The sequence below is a fragment of the Geotrypetes seraphini genome, chromosome 1 (genome assembly GCF_902459505.1).
Source record: "Geotrypetes seraphini chromosome 1, aGeoSer1.1, whole genome shotgun sequence".
NCBI lineage: Eukaryota > Metazoa > Chordata > Amphibia > Gymnophiona > Dermophiidae > Geotrypetes > Geotrypetes seraphini.
Window position 1 is genome coordinate 454,833,213 of NC_047084.1, and position 26,034 is coordinate 454,859,246.

At 44.4% G+C, this 26,034-nt stretch overlaps 1 protein-coding gene across 7 annotated transcripts in view; it reads right to left on the reverse strand.

Moving 5' to 3' along the window:
* HUWE1 (HECT, UBA and WWE domain containing E3 ubiquitin protein ligase 1) overlaps window positions 1-26,034 on the reverse strand; it is a 779,197-nt gene that overhangs the window by 391,585 nt on the left and 361,578 nt on the right. For all 7 annotated transcript variants that reach the window (XM_033921870.1, XM_033921880.1, XM_033921834.1 and 4 more), the window contains 2 exons: window positions 8,650-8,731; window positions 8,077-8,253 (listed from right to left, as the gene is read on the reverse strand). In XM_033921870.1, coding sequence (XP_033777761.1) covers window positions 8,077-8,253; window positions 8,650-8,731 — 259 coding nt within the window. The remainder of the gene's footprint in view (window positions 1-8,076; window positions 8,254-8,649; window positions 8,732-26,034) is intronic.

Consider the following 26,034-nt stretch of genomic DNA (forward strand, 5'->3'; position numbering starts at 1 on the left):
CTTCAAATAGTTCAAAATATTGCCATCAAATTAATACATAACTGCAAAAAATTTGATCATGTTACACCGCTCTTGATTGAATCACATTGGCTTCCTGTGGCTCATCGCATTACTTTTAAAATTTTACTTTTAGTTTTTAAAACATTGTCCACAAATGAACCCCAATTTATCAATAAATTACTTATCCCCTATAGTACATCACGTTCTTTAAGATCCACTAATCAAAAACTCTTAACAGTTCCATCACTAAAAGTTATCGGAACTCGCCGTCCTGATATTTTTTCTGTAATGGCCCCACAACTATGGAACACTCTGCCTCAGTATCTAAGAGAGGAAAGCGATCTGAAACATTTTAAAGGCATTCTGAAGAGCTTCCTTTTTAAAGACGCTTTTAATTTATAATCATATTTAATGATTACCATTTTTTTTCCCCCCGCTCTAATCCTTTTTTTTTATTTTGTTTACCTTACCTGCTGTTTTTACCATTTATGTTTTTTCTTTTATACATACAATTGTAATTCTGCCCTTTCTTCCCTCATGTATCTGTTAGTTTGTATGATAGTATGACAAATTTATGTAATCTTTTATAAATAATTTAATGTATACACTTTTGTTCTTTTATTTGTAAATCGCTTAGCAAATTAAATTAAGCGATTCAATAAGTTAAAAATAAACTTGAAACTTGATACAGGCGGGCATTGGGAAAAAGAAAAAATAATAATATTTTTTTTAGTTTATTAATTAACGTAAAAGAAAAGAAGAAAAAAAGAGAGAATGACTGAAAAGTCACAAATCGCAAGAGCGGGAAGGCAGAAAAATTTAAACGGCCTTTGAAACGCGACTTCTTAGCTCTGTGGAAACTAAGAAATTGAGGGACTGCGCGCGTACATCGGGTGGGAAGGCACTAACGCATGCACGGTGCGGGCTATCACAAACTTTCTAGAGTCTTAAAGTGGTGATGGCACTTTTCAAGTGTCCGTACCGGGGCTCCGTCGGTGACATCACCCATGTGTGATAATATGCTGCCTGCTTGTCCTGGGATAAAAGTAATATATTACTTAACAATATTATATAGTTGACAATTATGTAAAGAATGAATAGGGGAGGATATCCTCCAAGCTCTATCAGCTTTCTATACTGTTCTTTTATAAAGTTTGAGATCAGGTGAAAAACATGGCTGGTGATGATGTCTGACAAGTTGGGTGAAATGGAGTAAGACTATCCAATATCTTATGTAGAAAGCACATGAAAAAAGATCTTTTCATCAAGAGGAAGAGAAGAAACTGCAAAAGGAGAGATCTCTGAGAAAATAGCTCATTATCGGAGGAAGTGACGTCATCCTAGCGTATGGCTGCCTGAATCGTGAGCTCCGTAGGGGCCGTGGAGGAAACAAAGATTTAAAGCTTCTAGCGCTGCGCTAATTTTGCTACCAAGTTGTTCCTTAATTGCCGAAGACATGGCAACGCGGAAAAAGCTAGACTAGTTTAAATATTTTGGAGATGGAGGAGAGAAATCGGCGAGTGAAGCACAGGGGGGTGCGGGAGACTCGCTCAAAATGGCTGCGGGGCCTTCGATGTCGGCGGAGTTGGTCGAGGCTGGGACTGCAGTGCTTCCGGGAAGCTGGGTGAGACAGCGCATAAATCGTTCCAACTGTGGTTTCAGGAGCTGAAAGATGAAATTGTAGGAGTGAGAGTGGATGTGAAAGCTGTTCTGGCAGAACTCCGTGCGGATATGGGAGAGCTGGGAGCCCGAGTGTCGGCCTCTGAGGAACACGTGGAAGCGTTGTCTGCCTCGGTATCCCGGGTCAAGGAGTCCACAGCCCACCTATCTTCCGAGCTGCAGGAGTTACAGGCGCAGGTGGAAGATCTTGAGAATAGATAGCGCTGCTGCAACCTGCGATTCAAAGGAATTCCGGAGGGGGAGTTATATCGTGATTGCAAGAGTGTGGTGCGAGAGTTTTGTCGTAACCTACTTGGTGTGGATGGAGCTGAGGTGCCTGAGGAGATTCGGCTACAGAGGGCACACCGGAGCTTGGGTCCCGTGAGAGGTTCTGGATTTAAGATATCATCGCCTGTTTTGCTGATTATGCTCTCAAAGAGCGGGTTTTGCAGATGGCACGGCGCCATCCCCGTTTTTGTTGGAATGAGCTGGAGGTGGGAGTTTATCAGGATCTGGCCTGGTCTACACTACAGAAGCGTTTAAAGAGGTCACGCAAGTGCTGAGAGATGGTGGTCACAAATACCGCTGGCTTTTCCCCTTTGGAGTATGGCTTACCATCAATGGGAGGTCTCGGAGGGTGACTACTGTCATGGAAGCCTGGTCGGCTATGAAAGAGCTGGGCTGCGTGAACATTCCTGAGACTGTGCCTGTGCTGGAATCGGCTAGCACATCGGGATTGCCTGGAGCTTGGTCTACAGTTTTGCGCTCTGGAAAGCGTACGGCCAAAATGGGGACCTGATGACAATGGGGACCGGATGTTCAGAACATTCTTTTTTATTGAATTTTTAAACTGCCTGGACTGGGAGATTCACTGGGTGGTGTGATATCTCCGGTCTTACTTTTTGTATGGGACTTTGCATTTTCAGATATTTCTTTCTAGCTTCTTTTGCAGCTTGTCCTGCTGTAGTTCTTGGTTTTGTTTTAGAGTTCAGGGGAGCAGCTTGGGGTAACTTTCACTTTCTACGGACTGGCTGGTCCTTCGTTGAGGGGGTGGGGGGGTTCAGGGGGGAAGTGTATGTAAACTTCTAACTATTGGATCATGGAATGTAAATGGCTTGAACAGTCCAGGTAAACGCAGTATAGTGTATCGTGAATTGAATCGCTTACAGTGGGATATTTGTATGCTTCAAGAGACCCATCTGAGGCCCAGACATGTGGGAGTCTTGAGATCCTCTCATTTTGAGCATATCTGGACTCATCAAAGTGCAATGTCCGCTAAAAAAGTGGGAGGGCTGGCAATTCTTATCCGCAAGGGTTTGGGTTTTACAGTACAGAAGGTATATAGAGATTCTGGGGGGAGATGCCTTGCGCTGCAGGGCACATTGCAGGGCCGTCTCATCACTGTGATTAATATTTATGGTCCTAATGAGGGTTAGGCAGCCTTTTATGCCTCTCTTAAGGAAGATTTGGTAAATTTTGTGGCTGGATCAGTATATCTGGGAGGGGATTTTAATCTCACTCCTGATGTGCTGCTTGATCACTCTCAGGGAGGACTTCGGCCTTCTTCACGAGCCTCTCGTAAGGCCTTTCTTGCCTTGATGTCCTCCCTGGGCTTGATTGACTGTTGGCGCTTGCTCCACCCTATTCAGAGGTCGTATACCCATTACTCTTCTGCTCATTGCTCATATGCTAGGATTGATAGTCTTTGGACTCATCGTAATCAGTGGGGGGGGGGGATCAGGGCAGCCGAAATTGAAGCTATATATATCTCTGATCATGCACCTGTTTGGATAGCTTGTGAAGGCTATTGGGATGTGGGGAACTACCGTGCCTTTTGGAGGCTTAATGAATCATTGTTAAAGCATACGAAGGTGGCCAGCGAGGTGGGGGAGGCTATTGCTAACTATCTGCATTACAATGATAATGGCACGGTTGGTGACTCCATTTTGTGGGATGCTCTTAAAGCTGTAATTCGAGGGGTCTTTATTAAATGTGGGGCTCGCCTCAAGCGGACGCGAGAGCGCCGGGTTATAGTACTTAGGGACAGTTTGATTTCCCTGGGGAGGCAGCACCAGCATTCTCATGACCCAGAGGTGTTTGCACGACTTCTGAAAGAGCTTTCTCTTCTGCAGATGGAGGACATTGATTTTTATAGACTACGATTGCGTCAAACTGTGTACGAATATAGTAATAAAGTTGGCTCGCGCCTGGCTCAGTATATCAAATTGAAACAGACTCGAGCCACTATTACACGACTCAGGGATGTGGAGGGGAATACTCAGTGTACTGATGGGGCTATTAAGGGTTTTTCTTTCCTTTTCCATCAAATTATATGGGAAGGTGGAGGGGGTACATTCGGAGTCTATCACGGCATATTTAAATAAGGTGACTCTACTGCAACTGGGGGACTCTGATATGGAATATCTTAATGGTCCTGTTTCTTTGGGGGAGGTAATAGGGGTTATTACCCAATTGAAAATGGGAAAGTCCCCGGGTTTGGACGGGTACACCAACAGTTTTTACAAACAGTATCGGGATGATCTAGCTCCTTTATTGGTACGGGTTATTAATGGGGTGAGGGGAGGTAATATGCTACCACCTTAGATAGGAGACGCGGGTATTTCCATATTGCTTAAACCGGGGAGGGACCCTGCTAGCTGTGGTGCATATCGGCCCATTTCACTTTTGAACACAGATGCAAAAATTTTGGCTAAGGTCTTGGCCCTCCGGTTGGGGAAGTGCTTGCCTACCTTGATTCATATGGACCAGTCGGGGTTTATTCAGCGACGTCAAGTTAGTGACAACATTAGAAGAACTTTTTATCTTATTTGGGCGGCGCAGCAGACTTTGGATAAGGTAGCTCTCTTGGCAGTTGATGCGGAGAAAGCTTTTGATCAGGTGGGCTGAGACTTTTTATGGCAGGTCATGGAGCGGATGGGGTGTGGTGATTTCTTTTTGGCATGGGTGCGGGCGTTTTATCGGTCTCCGAGGGCGACTATTAGAGTAAATGGGGGTTATACGGACTTTTTTTTGATTGAACAGGGTACACGACAGGGTTGCCCTCTCTCCCCGCTCCTGTTTGTGCTGTCTATCGAGCCCTTGGCTATTTGCATACGGGAGCATCCGGATTTGAGAGGAGTTTGGATTGGTGATCAGGAACACCAACTTGCGTTCTTTGCTGATGATATTTTGTTGTATGTGAGGGATCCTGAATTGTCCCTTCCTATCTTGTTAGACATTTTTGAAGAATATGGATTGGTGTCCGGTTTTACTGTTAATAAGGATAAATCTGAGCTGTTGGGAATTACTTTGACTGCAGATGATGTACGGGGTTTATCGGGGGGATTTCTGTTTTGTTGGGCTTCTAGGGCGATTAAATATTTGGGGATTTATATTTCTCAGGATCTTTCTCAGCTTTATACTTTGAATTATACTACCATAGTTCGGCAGGTTAGGGTAGATTTGCAGCGGTGGTCTGGGTTGTGGCTGTCTTGGTGGGGGAGGATTGCAGTAACTAAAATGAATATTTTGCCTCGTTTATTGTTTCTTTTTCAAACATTACCTATACCGGTCCCTTCTTTAGTGTTGAAAGAATTTCATGCTTTATTCTTCAAGTTTATTTGGAAGGGGAAACCGCCTCGAATTTCTCGACAGTGTATGTGGTTGCCTCGCAACTCTGGGGGGCGAGCGCTTCCTAATTTGTTTTGGTATTATCAGGCGGCGCAGTTGCGACTATTGTTGGATTGGGATATTGCTGAACAAAAGCGTGTAGTCCAACTAGAGCAACAACTAGTGGGTACCCAGGTTTTACGATTTTTGCTTTGGTCTTCTTTATCAGAGAGGGTGGTTTTAGGGACCTTGAGTAATCCTATTTTGAAGCACCTATTGCGATTATGGTGTGAGACGAGGAGGAGATGGGGAGCAGGGATGGTACCTTCCCTTTTGGGGGTGTTGTGTGATGAACCCTTATTTCCGGTGGGTAGGGAGAGTTCGGTCTTTTTGCGCTGGGGGTGTCTAGGGCTTTGGACATTTTGTGATGTTCTTCATAAGGGGATCTTGGTATCCTTTGAGGCCTTTCAGATAAGTAATGCTTTACCTCAGGGGGATTATCTGGCTTACTCCCAAACCCGACATTTTATTCATTCGCAGGGCTGGACAGGGGGATCGATTAAATCTATAGCTCCCTTAGAACATCTGTGGCTTACGCTTCGCAGTTTGCCTAAGCCCATTTCAGTTCTCTATCAATACTTTCGGGGCTCAGTTACCTTTCATCCTAAATATAAAGACATTTGGGAACGGGATTTGGGATGTTCCTTTTCGGAGAGGGAATGGACTCAACTTTGCCTTAAGGTGGGTAAGGCCTCCTCTTGTGTTCTTATACAGGAGAATGCCTACAAGGTGTTTACCAGGTGGTATTATACACCAGCTAGGTTACATAAAATGTATCCGGGGTCTTCCGCAATGTGCTGGAGGTGTGGGGGGGCTTTGGGAACATTTCTTCATGTTTGGTGGGATTGTCTTCCTTTGCAGATTTTTTGGAAATGTGTTGTTGGTTGTTTATCACAATTGTTACAATTTGTGCTCCCATTGGTACCTATGGAATGTTTATTGGGCTTACATAATGTGTGTTAACATGCTTGGCAAACTAAACTCCGCCGTTGTGGTCTGACAGCGGCTAAATGTTTAATTGCTAGTCACTGGAAGAGATCTGAGGCACCAGCTATCTTAGAATGGTCTCTGAAATTTCATCATATGTGTACCATGGAACTTTCCATTGCCAAACGGCATGGGCACTATTTTTCATCTATTCGAACTTGGGCTGTTATTATGGACAAGATTGATACTTTGGTTTAAGTTTACTGGGGTTGTAGGGGATTCGGGGGATTGATGTTGTGGGGATGACTACCTGAAGGAACAACAGGGAGTTGTCCACTTTGGATGTTTCAGTTTATTGGGAAGGGGTGGGGGGATTTGAGATTCAATGCAAGGGATATCTAATTATTTATGATATTTTGTTATTGCTTTTCTGTGATTTTTGATTCTGCTGTTCTTCTGTTTTATTACATACTGTGGAGGTGATTGTGATATGATATCCACATTTTGCTTGTATATCAATAAAATTCTAATAAAGATTTTCAAGTTTAAAAAAAAAAGAAAATAGTTCATTATCTAGAGTTTTATACTCATGGAAAGACTGGAGACTAGTAAAGTTAAGCAAGGAGCTCATTCCTGGTTAACGGAGTGAAGGCAAATCTCAAATTATGTCACTCCACCACATAACAGCTACTGAATGAGGTTGCCAACTGTGCCCATCCCTAAAGTACACTATTGTTTTCTATTATATAAACAAACCAATGCAATACTGTATATATCTTGAATACCAACTGACTACAATCATAAGATCTCTCCTAGTATACTATCAAAGGTAGCACAAATATAAAGGTACACAACAAAGGCTAAATCAGATTCTAACAGAGGCAACCTTTTACTCAAAGTAGAGACTAGCAAGGTTATTTGTGAAAGTGGCAGTAACTGCTCACTAGATAAGTGGGAAAATTAAACTGCTGACAAGCATAAGCTGGTGTATTTCCATTCCTGTTGCTTTTATAAAAGCAGGTTTAGATATTTCTTGTCAAAATCAGGTGGCTTGCTGTAACCCTAGAAGGCAATTAATTGCTCTTATACAAAATAATTAGGCTCTGTCAATGCCAAAGCTAAATGACAAACCAATAACATTTGGTACTTCAGAGTTAACACTAGGAAGGCTGCTGCCTCGTTCCATTCCTCTCTCTATTACTAGAGTTGCTGTGAATTTTGGTTTGGTCTTTTTACTGCACACTGTCTTGAAAGGCAGTACAGCAAATTCTGCAGTAAACTGAAGGGCTTATGAGAAGGGAGGCAACAGGAAAAAAGCCTCTTAAACTGGATGCTAGCCTAGCACCTGGTACAGGCAAAAGCACAAGACTCCTGTTAAGACTGAATAGAAGCAAATGCTAAATTCAATACCTTGAATTCCTTAAAGGGCTGCAATCATGTTAGCTGCCTCTACCTTCCCAACTGAGTGTTCTACTATTGGGACCCAATCTGCCTCAGAATCTGCAATGTGGAGCCAAACTATATTTAAAGCAAACAAAGGAGACAGACACTTAGTACTTGTGCTGCACTCTGGTTAAAAGGGGAAGATGGAAACTAAAAGGCTATCTATGCCATAGTGACCAGCAGCTTTGAAACTTTGTCAAAATATGGGCTTATTCACTGGATTTGAAGTTGCAGCACAGGGCCCAGGCTGTTATTGTGATTTAACACCACCCCCATTGAAAAAAATAAAATGGTCTTGTCATCTTCCATGCTAGCTGTTAATGCACATATATAGACTTTACAATTTAGAAGCCCATCCCTTCAGCTTGGAATTTGTACCTGAACCATGGTGGTAAACTGAACTGTGTAGCGCCTACGTCCAGCTGTGAAGCGCACATTGGAATCCCCGCTCTTCCAAGCTGTGTCAATAGTACTGTTGTTGCTGGCACTGTAGCTGCACCAACGGCCAGAGCGATCATCAAACCAGCGCCAATTGTTGGCATTAACATGAAGATACTGTAGAGAATGAGAGAGGAAATAAAGTACAAATGAATATTTCTGAATGCATTTATATCAGGAATCATGAAGGCCGTCTCCCTGCCCCCAGGACTTTGGTATGCTCTCAAAGCTATCTTCCATACTTCCCTGCTCTCTGGCCCCTTATACATACTCAGGTAGCAGCTGAAGATTACAAATAAGGGAAAGGGACAGGGACTTGTATACCACCTTTTTGTAGTTTTTACAAACGCACATAAAACAGTTTACATGCAGGTACTTGAAACATTTTCACTTTCTATCCTGGTAGGCTCACAATTACACCCTACCACCTGGTGGGCTCTAACCTCTAAACCACACTCTCCTCCAACCAAGCTATCCAACATCACAAATCAAATGCTTCTTATGATACTTTACCCTGTTCATTTGTGCTCGCCTCTTTGAAGAAATGGCTGTCTTCTCATAAAAATCTATCAACAGCAACACTGGTGTGATCCACCTATTAAGGGAGAAAATTTGCACATTAATCTTAGTTTTTAAATATTGTTCTTGTTTAAATGATCAACCAGTGTGGTTTGCAACCATGCAAAGAAATATTCTGTTCTTACTTCAATAAATCTTTCTTGTAGATATGTCTAGTGGTCTTGAACCCTAGGATTATGCATCTGAACCTGCATGTTGCTTGTAGAATGTTGTCAATCATCTTTTGAACTCTGCCTCCTTCCCAGGGAGCTGCTCCTGCCCCCTTAGTTTGTACAAAAGCAAATAGCACTGTAATGACAGACATAACCAGGAGGAGGAAAATGGGGAAAAATCCCTAACACTACAATTCAGTTCTGTTCTTTAACAAACATATCCAACATTATAACATTCAAATAACTAGTCAAAACGGATACAAAAACTGTGAGAAACCAGCACTAACCTTATGTAGAGTTCATAGGTACTCGCATATCCTGCTAGCAAAGCAGATACTTAGACAGTTTTTACTTTTATAACCAATTTTATTGTAAACCGTTCAGGGCAGCTCCATTGATACCGGGATTTGCCCCAACACACACCAGCCCTCCCGCTGCAAAGAAGAGACTTCGGGCCGCGTGGAAGACCAGCTCCGCCTCCCGAAGCCCCCCTGCGGCTCACAGCAGCGTCGGATACTTTCTTCAGGGCAGCTCCATTGATACCGGGAGCTGCCCCAACGCACACCAGCCCTCCCACTGCAAGGAAAAGTCTTTGGGCTACGTGGGAGACCAGCTCCGCCTCCTGAAGCCCCCTACAGCTCTAACTTTTTGAAAAGACCAACAACAGGATCTTTCTCCCACACAACAGCGGGATCTATCTCCCACACCGAAACCAGCAGGACAGACGACACTCCGAACCACTCCAGACCCTTACCCCCTTCTCCAAAATGAAGCTAACTCCAAACACACACTCAAGCCACCCTTACTGATAATCCTCCTCATTACCAGTTGGAAAGTAGTAGCTTTTAACTTATCCACCACACTCAAAGGCCCCACTACAATCAATATACAACACCACCACAGGAGAACCCAAATAACAAGAAGCTCAAACCAACAAACCAGCACTCAACATCCCATTACCCTAACCTGGAGAAGAAGACCAACACTCCCCAAGACCAAACCTCAACCTCCTCCCAAAACACTCATCTACCCTGAAACGTCTCACAATCATCAAACTGATATCACTACCCTAACATGTGCCTACATAAACATCAGAGCGCTGGGACCTAAAACAGAACAAATAAAAAACTGGATAAAAACCGAAAACCTAGACTGCCTTTTCCTCACAGAAACCTGGTTAACCTCAGACGAAGACCCAAGAATAACAGAAGTATGCCCTCAGGAATACAAAATAACAGTGACCTGCAGAGAAAAAAAAGAGGAGGGGGACTAGCAATTATACTCAAAGACTCCCTATCCCTAAATATACTAGAAAAAACATCCACCACACAAATGGACTTCCTTGTCTGTCATCTCACAAGCACCACACTAAAAAATTCACTAAACCGCATGCTCTGCTACATAACACCAAGAAACTGGACCACAGTAAGACCTGAATTTGAAAACTTCATTTACCAAAACTCTAACAGCTGAATACAACCTTATCCTAGGAGACCTAAACCTACATCTTGAAGATCAAACTTCCAACCAAGCAAAAAACTGTCTATCATTCTTCAATGCCTTATTCTTCCAAATCCTAAACCCTCAAACCACTCATGAAAAAGGACATCAACTCGACATTGCAGCCTTCACGACCCATCAACCACCCACCCCAGTAATTCAAATACCCAATGGAACCTGGTCCCTATCCCTCTGGTCAGACCAATACACACACCTTCAACATCAACTGGACCAAGAACAAAACCACACCAAAATCCAAAAAAAAATAACATACCATCTACTGTATTTTTAATCCAAATTCCTAAATATTTCAATCCATCTTCCTTCCCAACAAAAGAAAATGAATCAAACATACTTTTTAAACAATGTATATTTAGTGGAAGAATTTCGGATTTATTCCAATTTATTTTGTAACCTGAAAATTTACCAAACATTTCTATCAATTCTAACAGACAAGGAATGGAGGAACCAGGATTTCTCAAATATAGTAAAATATCATCTGCATAAGCAGAAAACTTGTACTCCCAATCATTATGAGGAATACTCTATATCCCCTTTGCCTGTTGAATAGCTAACAATAGGGGTTCTAAAACTATATCAAAAAGCAAAGGAGATAGTGGACAACCCTGTCTAACTCCCCTATGCAATTGAAAACGATCCGATAAATTATTATTAATATATAATCTTGCCATAGGGGAGCTATACAAAATTTGAATCATTTGAATAAATCCCGAACCCATACCAAATCATTCCAATGCCTGATACTTCCATTCCACTCTATCAAATGCTTTTTCCACATCTAAAGATATGGCAAAAGCCGGTTCATTCATATTTTTAGTTAAATTTAATGTGTGAAACGCCAATCTGGTGTTACTAGAAGAATGTCTATTCGCAATGAATCCAATTTGGTGTACAACAATTATGAAAGGGAGAGCCTTAGCTAATCTCAAGGCCAAAGTTTTAGCTAATAATTTTCCATCCACATTAAAGATATCGGCCTGTAGTTTGAGACCAAAGTGGGATCTTTATTTGGCTTAGGCAAAACAATAGTCAAAGATTTTGCCATAGGAATTTGGATTAAAAATACAGTAGATTATACGGTAAAAGAAAATGAAAAACTTTTGTTAAAAAAGGTTACAGAATTATGTGAACATTGGAATCCATTACATTTATCTTGGTGGGGGGAGAGTCCAAACTGTTAAAATGATGATATTGCCGGTGGTTTGCTATCAAATGGGTATGATGCCAGTATTCTTTCAGGGGTCTTTCTATAAAAAATTGAATTCGATTATTATCAAATTTATTTGGCTTGGTAAAACTCCTAGAATTGCTTTAGTATCTTTGCAAAGGCCAATTAAAGAGGGTGGGGTACATTTTCCAAATTTTTATAGGTACCATCAGGCCTATATCTTATGTCAAGGTATGTATTGGGTCCTCCTGGAGCTCATTGAGTATACTCCTGATTGGTTATATTTGGAATGGCGACTCATGTTTCCTTTACATCTTTCTCATGTTCTCAGTATCAAGATGCCCAGATTATACAAAGAAAATAGAATTTTAATGGATATTTGGAAAACATTAAGATTTTTTAGTAACGTAACCACTATTCCTATTAATAAATCAACTAATCAATCCATATGGCTAAACTCCAAGATTCAAATTGGCGGTTTCAAGCTCATCTGGAAGCATTGGATAATTGCAGGAATTAAAACTTTAAATGATGTCATCATCTCTAATGGTAAACTGCTTGATTTTACACAATTGCAACATAAATTTGGGCTTCATAAATCACAATGTTTTCGTTGGTTGCAACTGAAGCAGGCCATTCAGGCAGGGTTCCCTGAATGGAAAGCACAGTTACTTACCGTAACAGGTGTTATCCAGGGACAGCAGGCAGATATTCTTGACTGATGGGGGTGACGGCACCGACGGAGCCCGGTACGGACAATTTTAGAGTGATTGCACTCTAAGAACTTGGAAAGTTCTAGCAGGCCGCACCGCACACGCGCGAGTGCCTTCCCGCCCGACGGAGGCGCGCGGTCCCCAGTTAGGATAAGCCAGCTAAGAAGCCAACCCGGGGAGGTGGGTGGGACGCAAGAATATCTGCCTGCTGTCCCTGGATAACACCTGTTACGGTAAGTAACTGTGCTTTATCCCAGGACAAGCAGGCAGCATATTCTTGACTGATGGGTGACCTCCAAGCTAACAAAAAGAGGGAGAGTGGGAAGGTTGGCCATTAGGAAAACAAATTTTGCAAAACAGATTGGCCGAAGTGACCATCCCGTCTGGAGAATGCGTCCAGACAATAGTGAGATGTAAAAGTATGAACTGAGGACCAAGTAGCAGCCTTGCAGATTTCCTCAATAGGTGTGGAATGGAGGAAAGCTACAGATGCTGCCATGGCTCGAACTCTATGGGCTGTGACAGAACCTTCCAGTGTCAGTCCGGTCTGAGCATAACAGAAAGAAATGCACGCTGCGAGCCAATTGGACAGCTTACGTTTAGAAACAGGATGTCCCAATTTATTCGGATCAAAGGACAGAAAGAGTTGAGAGAATGATCTGTGGGGCTTAGTAAGGTCTAAATAGTAAGCTAAAGCCCGCTTACAGTCCAAAGTATGCAGAGCCTGTTCTCCAGAGTGAGAGTGAGGTTTCTGAAAGAAGACAGGCAGAACAATGGATTGGTTGAGATGGAATTCAGAGACAACCTTAGGGAGAAACTTTGGATGTGTACGCAGAACCACCTTGTCATGATGAAAGACGGTAAAAGGTGGGTCTGCTACTAGTGCATGGAGTTCACTGACCCTCCTGGCAGAGGTGAGAGCAATCAGGAAGAGAACCTTCCAAGTGAGAAATTTGAAAGAAGCCGTGGCCAAAGGTTCAAACGGAGGCTTCATTAAGGCTGACAGAACCACGTTAAGATCCCAGATCACAGGAGGTGGTTTAAGAGGTGGTTTCACATTGAAAAGTCCTCGCATGAATCTGGAGACCAAGGGATGAGCTGAAAGGAGTTTCCCATGGACTGGCTCATGAAAAGCAGCAATAGCACTGAGGTGGACTCTGATGGAAGTAGACTTGAGACCAGAGTCAGACAAAGAAAGAAGGTAATCCAACACGGTCTCCACAGCAAGGGACGTAGGAATATGATGATGAAGAAGACACCAGGAAGAAAACCGTGTCCACTTCTGATGATAACATTGCAGAGTGGCAGGTTTCCTGGAGGCATCCAGAATAGAACGAACGGGCTGAGACAAAAGAGTATCATTCGAAGTCAGCCCGAGAGATACCAGGCTGTCAGGTGCAGAGACTGGAGGTTGGGATGCAGAAGGTTCTCCTGACGTTGTGTAAGCAGAGAAGGAAATTGTGGAAGTAGAATAGGTTCCCTGGAGCTGAGTTGAAGTAGAAGGGAGAACCAATGTTGCCTGGGCCACCGTGGTGCAATCAGAATCATGGTGGCCTGTTCCCTCTTGAGCTTGAACAAGGTCCGGAGCATGAGAAGCAGAGGAGGGAAAACATACAGGAAGAGATTGGACCAATCCAGGAGAAATGCATCCGCTGCCAGACGGTGAGGAGAGTAGAGTCTGGAGCAGAAGTGGGGCAGCTGATGATTGTGAGGAGCTACAAAGAGGTCTATCTGAGGAGTGCCCCACTGAGCGAAGATGGACTGTAGAGTGAAAGGATTGAATGTCCACTCGTGAGGCTGGAGAATTCTGCTGAACTTGTCCGCTAAGGAATTCTGTTCTCCCTGAATGTAGATAGCTTTCAGGAATAGATGGTGATCTGTGGCCCAAGCCCAAATCTTCTGGGCTTCCTGGCACAAGAGGCGAGAGCCCGTCCCACCCTGCTTGTTGATGTAGTACATCGCAACTTGATTGTCTGAGGAAAGAGGAAAGGACCTGTTGGAAGGCCTTGAGGGCATAAAACATCGCTCTGAGTTCCAGGAAGTTGATGTGATGTTTCATTTCCTGGGCTCTCCAAAGTCCTTGAGTTTGGAATTCATTCAAATGAGCTCCCCAGGCATAAGGGGAGGCGTCGGTGGTGATGACAAGTTGATGAGGATGTAGATGGAACAAAAGACCTCTGGATAGATTTGAGGATATCAACCACCATTGTAGAGACTGACGAAGAGAGGATGTCACAGATATGTGTCGTGAGCAAGGATCCGTCGCTTGGGACCACTGGGTCGCTAGGGTCCATTGAGGAGTGCGCAGGTGGAGACGTGCGAAGGGTGTGACATGAACTGTGGAGGCCATGTGACCCAGAAGTATCATCATTTGCTTGGCAGAGATGGAGCGTTGATGAAGCACCTGCTGACACAGAGATAGGAGAGTGTGAAGACGGTTGGACGGCAGAAATGCTCTCATGAGGACTGTGTCCAGCACCGCTCCAATGAATTGAAGTCTCTGAGTGGGGATAATATGAGATTTGGGTAGATTGATCTCGAACCCCAGAAGTTGTAGAAACAGGATGGTCTGGTTGGTGGCCTGGAGTACTATCTGAGAAGAATTGGCCTTTATCAACCAATCGTCCAGGTAAGGAAACACCTGAAGGTGGTGGGAACGTAGAAAGGCGGCCACCACAATCAGACATTTGGTGAACACTCTTGGAGAGGAGGCAAGACCGAAGGGTAGCACCTTGTATTGGTAATGACAATGGTTGATCATGAAGCGGAGGTACTGTCTGGAGGCCAGATTGACCGGTATGTGAGTGTATGCTTCTTTGAGATCTAGGGAACATAGCCAGTCGCCTTGATTGAGAAGAGGATAAAGAGTAGCCAGAGAAAGCATCTTGAATTTCTCTTTTACCAAGCATTTGTTGAGATCTAAAATGGGTCTGAGATCTCCTGTTTTTTTGGGGACTAGAAAGTAACGGGAGTAAAATCCCTGCCCCTTTTGATCTAGAGGAACTTCCTCTATGGCATTCAGAAGAAGGAGGGATTGAACCTCTTGAAGAAGGAGGGAAGACTGAGGAGTGTTCAAAGCAGACTCTCTTGGCAGACTTTGGGCAGGAAGGATCTGGAAATTGAGAGAGTAGCCGTGGCGGATGATGTTGAGGACCCACTGATCCGAGGTGATGATTTCCCAACGGCTTATGAAATGAGTAAGGCGGCCTCCTATGGGCTGCGGAAGATGGACAGAAGGAGGGAGACTGGCTATGTCCTGGAGAACCAAGTCAAAAGGGTTGAGTTGATTTCTGTGAAGGGGGAGGTTTCACCTGCTGTTGTTGCTGTGCTGGTCTAGCAGCTTGCCTCTGTTGTTGCCTCTGACGCCTGGGTTGTTGCTGGGCCTGAGGTAAAGGACGAGCCACAAATCTACGTTGATAGGCTGATTGTTGGCGAAAAGGCCTAGTAGGTGGGGTCTTCTTCTTTGTCTTAAGGAGAGTGTCCCATCGAGTCTCATGAGCTGAGAGTTTCTGAGTAGTGGAGTCCATGGATTCTCCAAACAGCTCATCCATCAAACAAGGTGCATTGGCCAGTCGATCCTGATGATTAACATCGAGTTCTGACACTCTGAGCCAGGCCAGTCGCCGCACTGCCACCGACATAGCCGTGGCCCTAGAGGTCAGCTCAAAGGTGTCATAGATTGATCTGACCATGAACTTGCGCAGTTGTAAGAGCGATGAAGAAGTTTGGCGAAAGGCGGATCTTTTACGGTCAGGGAGATATTTCTCAAAAGATGACAAGGACTGAATGAGATGCTTAAGGTAAAAAGAAAAATGGAAAGCATAGTTCCCTGATCTATTTGCTAGCATCGCATTTTGATACAACCTCTTGCCAAACTTATCCATGGCCTTACCTTCTCTGCCAGGAGGGACAGAAGCGTATACACTAGCCCCCGTGGATTTCTTTAAAGTAGATTCCACCAGTAAAGACTCATGGGGGAGTTGCGGCTTGTCAAAGCCTGGAATAGGTATGACCTTATATAAGGAGTCCAGTTTGCGGGGAGCTCCTGGGATGGTCAAGGGTGTCTCTAGATTTTTGTAAAATGTCTCTCTTAATATGTCATGGAGAGGCAGTTTGAGAAATTCCTTGGAGGCTGGTCAAAATCCAGAGCATCGAGAAATGCCTTGGATTTTTTGGATTCAGCCTCCAAGGGAATAGAGAGAGATTCACACATCTCTTTGAGAAAAGAGGTAAAAGAAGTTGCATCAGGTTTAGAGGACGGATCTAAAACAGAAGGATCCTCTTCCCCTGATGAACACTCTCCCTCTGAGAGAAGAGGGTCTTCCGAATCGCCCCACAGATCAGGGTCCCTTACTTGAAAACTGCGGTCCCGGGATTCCGGTGTGGAGGGTTCTAGGTGTCGAGTTTTATGCATCGACTTCCCAGACCTCTGTGAAACGGTACCGGGAGATGTTATAGGCTGTGTCGGCGCCGAGGTTTGAACAGCTTGGTGTAAGGATCTCGGTTCCGGCGCTAAGACCGGCATAGATACCGAGGAAGTAGTATGCATCGGTACCGACAAGGTGGATGCCGACAAAGGAGGCTGCTCCACTGTCGGTACCGGAGGCTCAGACCGGACCGGGACTGGAAGGTTTGGTGTCAGAAGAGCAGGTAACAGCTGCTGTAGTTGTTCTTTAAGCTGTACTTGCAGGACGGCGGCAATGCGCTCGTCCAGTGAAGGCACCGGTACCGCTTTTTTCTTCTGCGGTACTTTGGGTGCCGCTCTACACTCCGAAGAGGAACCCGATGTCGAGGGGCTTACCTCAATCTGAGCGGAGCGCTTCCGCGGGCGCCTCGAGGTCGGCAGGATTGGGCTCGCTGCCACTGAGACCGGAGGGCGCTCCAGCGGGGAAGGCTTCTTAGCCGGCTTACCTGATGGGTGCGACGCCGGCGCGGTGTCGACGAGGTAGGTGCCGACTGCGTCGGGGTCAAAGTGGGGACCGGTGCCGCCGAATCCGACATCTCGGTACCAAACAATAATCGCTGTTGGATTTGGCGATTTTTTAAAGTTCTCTTTTTAAGAGTGGCACAGCGGGTGCAGGTGGACGCTCGATGGTCAGGACCAAGACACTGTAGACACCAGTTGTGCTTGTCTGTGAGTGAAATTGGTCGAGCGCACCGCTGGCACTTCTTAAACCCGGGTTGAGGGGGCATGAAGGTAAAAACGGCTTCAGCCAAATCGAAGGCCGAGGCCTCGATGGTGGCAACAGGCCCCGCTGGGGCGAAACCGAAAAAATGAAAGAAAAATGAAGTTTTTTTTTTTTTTTTTTAGAAAGAAAAGAAAATAAAATGAGGGAAACAAAATCTCCCAACGAGTTTACGCGAGCGGGAAGGCGAAAGAGAAAAAAGTTTTCAACAGCCGTTGAAAAGTGCGTCTTCTTAGCTCCGCGGAAACTAAGAAACTGGGGACCGCGCGCCTTCGTCGGGCGGGAAGGCACTCGCGCGTGCGCGGTGCGGCCTGCTAGAACTTTCCAAGTTCTTAGAGTGCAATCACTCTAAAATTGTCCGTACCGGGGCTCCGTCGGTGCCGTCAACCCCATCAGTCAAGAATATGCTGCCTGCTTGTCCTGGGATAAAACTCTTAATACTCAGTTCAGTATGGAATTTTTATGTTTTCAGACGGACTTTCTGGGTCACCAGGCCGCACAGTGGTATAAAACTATTAGTGATTTGGTTAAAAGAAAACCTAAATATGGTCTTAGGGATATTTGGAGCATTGAGATTAAGCATCAGATTTCAGCATCTCAATGGCCACAAATTTGATCTTGGAGAATGAGATGTACAATGTCAGCGTCTATGAGACAAACTTGTTTTTTTTTGTTACATAGAGCTTTTTGGACTCCAGTTAGATTATAAAAATTAAATAGTTCTTTGTCTAATAGATGCTGCCATTGTAATCTGGATGTAGGGACTTTGGATCATCTTTTGTTTTACTGTCCCCATATCTTAGCCTTTTGGAACTCAATCTGAGATCAAATAAATTGTTTATTGGAAAACCATGTAGCGTTATCTTATGATACTGTGATATTTGGAATGTCTATGAGAAAAAAAGAGTCAGATATCATCTTGTAATAATAAACTTTTAATGATTATGACTGGAGTTGCCATCCAATATATTACTAATAACTGGAAAGATCATAGTAAACTTAATTTTAATTTTTGGTGGAATTCAGTATGTCACATATATAGAATGGAAAGATCAATAGCGGTACAGATTGGCATTTATAAAAATTTTATTAAAATATGGGAGCCATTAACATCTTTTTGTCATGATTAGATGCCATTTTTCTATTAATTATACACCATTTAGTATTGGGTGGGGGAGGGTTTCAAGTATATGATCTTATAATGAATAATGGGCTTTGAGGGAAGGTGGGGAGAGGGTTACATTTCTACTTATAGATTATAATGATAAGATGTTCAAGTGCTCAGATTAATTGTGTTTATTATGAACACTTTTTGTACACTTTTTGTACACTTGATGAAAGTTTAAAAATGAATAAAGAATGTAAAAAAAACAACAACAAAAAAAATAACATACACCTCACGCAAACACATCGAACCATCCGTTTTCTGGACAAAAATAGACGAAACAATCCAGGACTGCGACCCCAAAGACTTCATCTCTCACTGGAATAAAATGACCAACAACATCCTTGATGAACTAGCCCCACTTCAAACCAAAACTAGAACCAGCAGAAGATCAGACCAATGGTTTGACAACAAACTACTCCAATTTAAAAGGCAATGCAGACGACTAGAGAGAAAATGGAGAAAAACAAACCTAGATCAAACAAAAACTGATTGGAAAAAAATTAACAAACAATACAAACTTCTACTAAAAGACAAGAGGAAAACTCACTACACCAATCTTATAGGCACAGAAACCCAAGATACCAAAAAACTATTCCAAATATTAAAAGACCTAACAGACACCAAACCCTACATGACCGCTAATAATACCCCACCCCCCTAAGCCACCCTCTTAGCAGATCACTTCAAGAACAAAATTACAACTCATACTGGCTACCAATCCAAGAAAGAATACTATTTAAATTCTACGGAGACAGCCCATCCTACCTGAACAACCAACTCATCCAAGCATCCTCAACCAGACATAGAAAAATGAACTCCCCTTTCACACACACACCCTCCCCCCGATCAAAGAAGTAAAACGGACAAAATTATATGATGGCCTCCTAGCCACTCGAGCCGCAAAACTAGATAACCAGATCTCCAACCTTCTGATAACCACCCCAAACTATAAGATATTCAGAAAATAAATAAAAACTATACTCTTCAAGAAATTCCTGAAACAGCCCTAACTTCACTTATTCCGCCACTCCCCCCACCCGGCACACTGAAATTACCTGACCTTCTCTATACAACTTGAGAAATGACAAATGATCTTCCTTTGTTACTCTCCATTCATATATATCTACATACTCTACACCACTTTTTACCACTTGACAAATTACCTTATTGCTTACAACTCTAGAAATGACCACAAGGTAATAGCGGAATAGAAATCTCTAATGTAATGTAATATGTTAGATAGATGGTATATCAAGAAATTAAAACTTGAAAACTTTGAGTGGTTTCCGTTCTCTTTTTTATCCTCTAAGTTCATCTCTAAGATAGTGAATTTTTAAAGCACAAGACAGGCTGAGGGGAGATAGGATTTAAAGTCTACAAAATCCTGAGTGATGTAGAACAGGTACAAGTGGATTGATTTTTCACTACCGTCAAAAATTACAAAGACTAGGGGATACTCAATGAAGTTACAGGGAAATACTTTTAAAATCAATAGGAGGAAATATTTTTTTTTTCATGCAGAGAATAGTTAAGCTCTGCAGCGCATCGCCAGAGGTTATAGTAAGAGCAGATAGCGTAACTGGAAAAGTCCATAGTCTGTTATTAAGACAGACATGGGGGAAGTCACTGCTTGCCCTGGATTGGTAGCATGGAATGTTGCTACTCGTGTGTTTTTGCCAGGTACTAGTGACCTGGATTGGCCACCATGAAACGGGCTACTGGGCTAAATAGACCATTGGTCTGACCCAGCAAGGCTATGTTTTTCCTTCCTTATATTAAAGTTCCTATAAACCATGCCGAGCTCTATCTTTATGGAGAGGATGCAGTATATAAACTTAAGGTTTAGTTTAGTTTATAAAGCCCACTGACAGGACGGGGCTTCAGGACCACTAGACACATCTACAAGAAAAAAAAGATTACAGATGTATTTGTTGTAAGATGAAAAATGAACAAAGAATTAACCCCCTCCCCCACAAACAATCTTTCTTTCTAATGCAATGTGTATAGTAGTCCTGAACACTAGTGACATACCAAAACAGTCCCCAGAGTCTAAGGCGGACCAGCAACTCCTCTAGTAGATTGCACTTTCAATACAATCAGCAGCTGCGTACCACAGCCCAGTGTTCCCGCTAAGCTGCGCTGGCGTGCGCTGGCGCACAAAATATTACATCGCAGCGCACAAGTTTCACGTCACAGCGCACACTCGAGCGGAGGTGAGAGGAAGCGGCGGCGGTCTGCCCTGATCGCCTAAGATGCAGCAGCGGCGGCTCCTTTCATGATCCCCGTAAATTACGGGGATGCCGCCGCTGCTGCATCTTAGGCGATCAGGGCAGACCGCCGCCGCTTCCTCTCACCTCCGCTCGAGTATGCGCTGTGACGTGAAACTTGTGCGCTGCGATGTAATAGTTTGTGCGCCAGCGCACGCCAGCGCAGCTTAGCGGGAACACTGCTGAGCCCACATATGCGAAGGAAATGGCCATTTTAAACTATCTGGAAATTGAGGCTTTATACGCTGGCCTCCCTTTCTTGACATGACTGCTCAGAATAAAAAGGTGATCAAATATGCAGAACTCATTGGTAACTTCCGAGGTAACGGAGAAGCACTCGCTTGACATCAAGCAAATGCAACACTTTATCCGTTTCCTTAGATCCTGTAGAATGAAAAGCAGACAAACAGACTTCCTGATTGACATGGAAGGCCAAGACTACCTTCGGTAAGAAGGATGGTACTGAGCGTAAGGAAAGCCCTGCTTCCATAATTTTAAGAAACGGTTCCCTGCAGGACAGAGCTTGTAACTCGGAATCTCATCTCGCTGATGTAATTGCCACCAGAAATACCATCTAGATCAGTGTGTCTCAAACTTTCTCGAGCAGGGACACACTAAAGGTAGTGGCCACGGCTTGAGACACCCAGAAGTGCACGGATGTTGCCGTGATGACATCACACATATGCATGACATCATCATGTCGATGTCCACGCATGTGTAAATTCCCTCCAGATGGGCCCTGAGACGCCAGTAGGGGGTGCCAGCAGGGAAGAGGGCCAGAAAGAAGGAGAGGCACTGGCACCAGCTGATTGCCTACAGCAGTGTTTCTCACCTACTTCAAGCTAAGTACTCCCTAAGTCTAACAAATAACTGAGTACCCCAACCACAGACCTCTCTAGGCCTACCCAAGCTCTGCCCCAGATCCCATCCTCTTTACTAATTGTAATGCAATTTTTTCCATTCATTTTTCATATACACAGCAGATATAAATTCTCAAAACTGACATATTTCAATCACTATATTGAAAATAAAATCATTTTACCTACCAGCGATCCTCTGCAGGCTGCTGTAATTAGCTTTAAAGGTGAGACCGGGAGGCAAGGGGGAAAGCAAGAAGGACGTTAGAGAGAAGGGAGAAACATGCAGGCCTTTGGCGAATCGGGCAGCGCTGGCGCTGTACCACGTAGGGAAGTCAGCTGGCAGGCGCCTCTCTTCCTCCTCAGTGTACCGCGGCACACTTGGAATCTCAGGAGGCACAGTTTGAGATACACTGATCTAGATTGTAAGATTCAGAAGGGAAGTCTACCACAAGGGCATACACCGAGCTCTACTGAGACCTTGTAATAGTGTTAAGATTCAAGAAAGGGAAAGGGAGACACACCAGAGGGTGCAACCGAAGAACCCCTTTAATGAACCGGGTGACATCTGAGTGAAAGCCCAGAGAGCCTCTTCTCCCTCCCCCCCCCCCCAAGCTTGGAAACAAGAAAGGCCTGCTAGCTGCACCTTTCTGATTTGAAAGACCCTTCTGAAGTCCCTCTTGCAAAAAGTCTAGGACTAATGAAGCTGAAGCTTGTAAGGTCTCTACATCATCCACAGCACACCAGTGCTGAGAGGACTTCCAGGCCTTAGCATAGGCTTCTTAGCTCTAAGCAGAGTGGAGTCAACATCTGAGTATCCCTTGCTCGCTGGGGCCGCCTGCTCAAAAGCCAAGCCACAAGCCCAAAGTGTTATGGTGTCTTGATAGCGACCAGTCCCTGAGTGAAAAGATCCACTTAGACTGGCAAGTCTGAGGCCTTCCCCTATCTGGAAGTGAACTAGGTCTGCATACAATGGTCCACAGGGCCAATTGGTTGCCACTAGGAATATCAACTTCAGATGACTCGCAATCCTGCAAATGACTTGCCCTAGCATGGGCCACAGGGGAAAAAGTTCAAGAGCCATTTTTCTGGCCAGAATTAGGACTGTGTCCAATCCCGTACTTCCAGGCTCGTATCTTTGACAGTAACAGCAAATCTCCTTTGTGTATACAGCCGAGGCCATCAGAACAATCTGTGGACGCCCCTAATGCCAAACTATTAAAGTGAACACCTGGGGGAACAGAGACTATTCTCCTGGGTCGAGAGTTTGCTGAGAAAGTCAGCCTGCACATTTTCTACTCCAGCTATGAGCTTCTGCCCACCAAAAGAGGGAGTTGAGCTTCTAGGCATAACTAGGTGCTTCTGGTGCCACATGGCCTGTTGACATAGGCCATGGCTGTCGCATTGTCCGAGAAGAACAACAGCCTTGTCCTCCAGATATTTCTCTAGTGCCTGAAGCGCTAGTTGATTGGCTCCGAGTTCTAGTCAATTTATGGACCAGTTTTGCTGAGCCAGTGTCCAATAAACCTGAATTGAGTGTCCGTTGTAATGATGCCCCCAACTACAAAGGCTGGCATCAGTCATTAGCATCTCTCAGGAGGAAATTCGGAGATGCATGCCCCTTGAGAGGGCAGCCAGATACAGCCACCACCACAAACTGCTCTTCGCTTCTGGTAACCAGGGAAGCAGTTGCTGAAGCAAGTCCATTTGCGGAGACTATTGAGAGAGAAGTGAGTCTTTGAGAGGCCTCATGAGCGCTCTTGTCCAAGGGACCACCTCTGTGGCTGCCACAATCAACCCCAGAACCTGCAGATAATGTCATGCAGTAGGAGACTCTGTAGATCTGAAATCTGCTTCCAGAGCCTTAGTCTTTGTGGCTCTGGAGGAAAGACCTGGCCCAAGGCCATGTCAAATGAAACTCCCAGGTACTCCAGGTGCTGGACAGCTCCAGCTGGCACTTTTTGAAGTACAATCTACCCCAAGCACTGGAGGAGTTGGACCACTCTCGTAACTGCCAGTTTGCCTACCTCCTTGGACAGGGCTCTGATTAGCCAATTGCCTAAATATGGGTGTACCTGTATCCCTGTCTTGTGAAGGTGGGCTGCCACTAACACCATCACCTACGTAAAAGTGTGAGGTGAAGTTGCAAGGCCAAAGGGGAGCACCAAGAATTGGAGATACTGTTCCAGAACATGAGTCAGCAAGTACCTCCTGAGAGTCAGAAAAATGGGAATATGGAGATAAGACCTCCATCAAATTGATGGAGGCAAGAAACTCCCTTGAGCCACTGCCGCTATGACCAACTGAACGATTTCCATGCAGAAATGTGGCACTTTCATTGCAGCATTAACTGAATATAGGTCCAGAATTGGCCTCCAGTTGTCTCAGCCATTCTTTGGTATGCAGAAGTACATGCAGTATCTGCCTGAGCCCAATTCTTCATCCAGTACCAGCTCTACAGTACAAGGATCCAGCAGCCTTTGTACCATTGCGGAACTCTGAGGGCTCCCTCTGAAAGGCCGGGAAATCTACAAAGAGATCTTTAAGGAGGGCACAATTTTGTAATCTTCTCAAACTTTTAGGATCCAACAGTCTGCGCCTATCTGAGCCCAGACCAACCAAAAGGCTGACACTCTGCCACTTATCTGGGGGGTTGGCCCCTGTCCTGGCATCACTGTGCTTTCTTGGAGATTGGGGAGGGAAGAGAGCCAGAGGCTTGCTTTCTCCTACCCCCACTGAACCTCTGCTGTAATCCCTGAAAGGACCTCTACATCGCCTGGCCTCCTGTATAAGGACAGAATCTTCAAGATCCTTGAAAATTTCCATGTCCTGTACCCATCATCATCCAGGGTCTGCTGTCTGGAAAAGCCTTACAACAATGGTCCATAACACTGGGCATTAGATCATTCAGACCCTTGCCAAATAGCATCTTCCCTTGAAAGGGAAGCCTGCTCAGAATGGCTTTACAGGTTGAATCTCCCAACCACTGTCTGATCCAGAGCTTCTGCAGGAAAGAGATAATATAGGCTGACATCTTGCTCATAACTCTAACATACAGAGCGTCCGTTATATAATCCACCGCAGATAGGAGCATTTGGGGGATCTTCGTCATCCTCCAAGTCTGGGACTCGAGATAGACAGGTATAGCAAGATGCTGCCTTAATCCCTAGGCCAAAGCTTCAAAATGCTGCTTGGAGACCACATCTACTTTATGGTTCTGAATATCCTTTAACATTACACCTCCTTTACTAGGCAAGTAGATTCCTGTGGTGCCTGCACCACCATTGAATCCACCTTCGGCTGAAGAAACAGCTGCTAAAGTCCAGAGCCTTGGAAAAGCTTAGCCATATTCATTCAGGAAATGGACGCTCCTCAATCGGCCATTTAGCGCAAACCTGGTATAATATAGGGGGGTAGGAATGCCTGAGCGATCCATCTGTCAATTTTAAGTAAAATTGAGGCGTTTTGAAGCAGATGGAGTCTTCAGGAAAAGAAGACTGTTTAAAATCCACGATGGCCACTGCCAGAAAAATCATGCCAGAAGCGCCCTTGACTCCTCCCCCTAAAGTGCACCAGCTCCCAATTGGATCTTCTTCGTCCTCAAGCAGTGAGGGGACCAATCATTACTGCTGCACACGTTTATGGGTTGTAATGCAGCAGTAGCAATTCAGAACTGCGGTCACGACAGTTGCGGGAAGGACTGTGGAAGAAAGGAGAGCTAGACTAAATCCAGAGACAGTGGATGATATGTTGTTCATCCACAAGTTAAAAAATAAGGACAATTAAAAGTACAGGTTGTGTTTTGTTTTTGTATAGGCTGGGATAGTTAAGTTGTAAAGAATGTTGTTTCCTTTATATGTTAATAAAGACAAGTACTTGTATAAAATCATACCTGTTTGAGGCTTGTATGGATTCTGCTGGGGATAATGGTCACGGGGATGGGGCAGGGTCGGTGGTCGCGGGGATGAGGATGGTGGTTGTGGGGACAGGGACAAATTTTTTCCTCGTGTCAATTCTCTATTCCAGATAAATCAGGGATGTGAGCACATATGCAGGGGACAGCCCTCGAGCTCAAGAAAAACAAAAGCAGGCTGGCTAGCTTGGTGTCCCTGTGAGTTGATCCTGCTAGCAGCAGACTTCCACAGTGTGAGTCTGCGAACCTCTGACCAAACAATTAGAAAAAAATACCCAAATTAATAAAACCGCAGAGCAGAAACACTTCTGAGCAACTTACTTACAGAAAAAACAAACCTGAGGGGACAGAAGCAGCTCTCTGGGAAAGAGGCA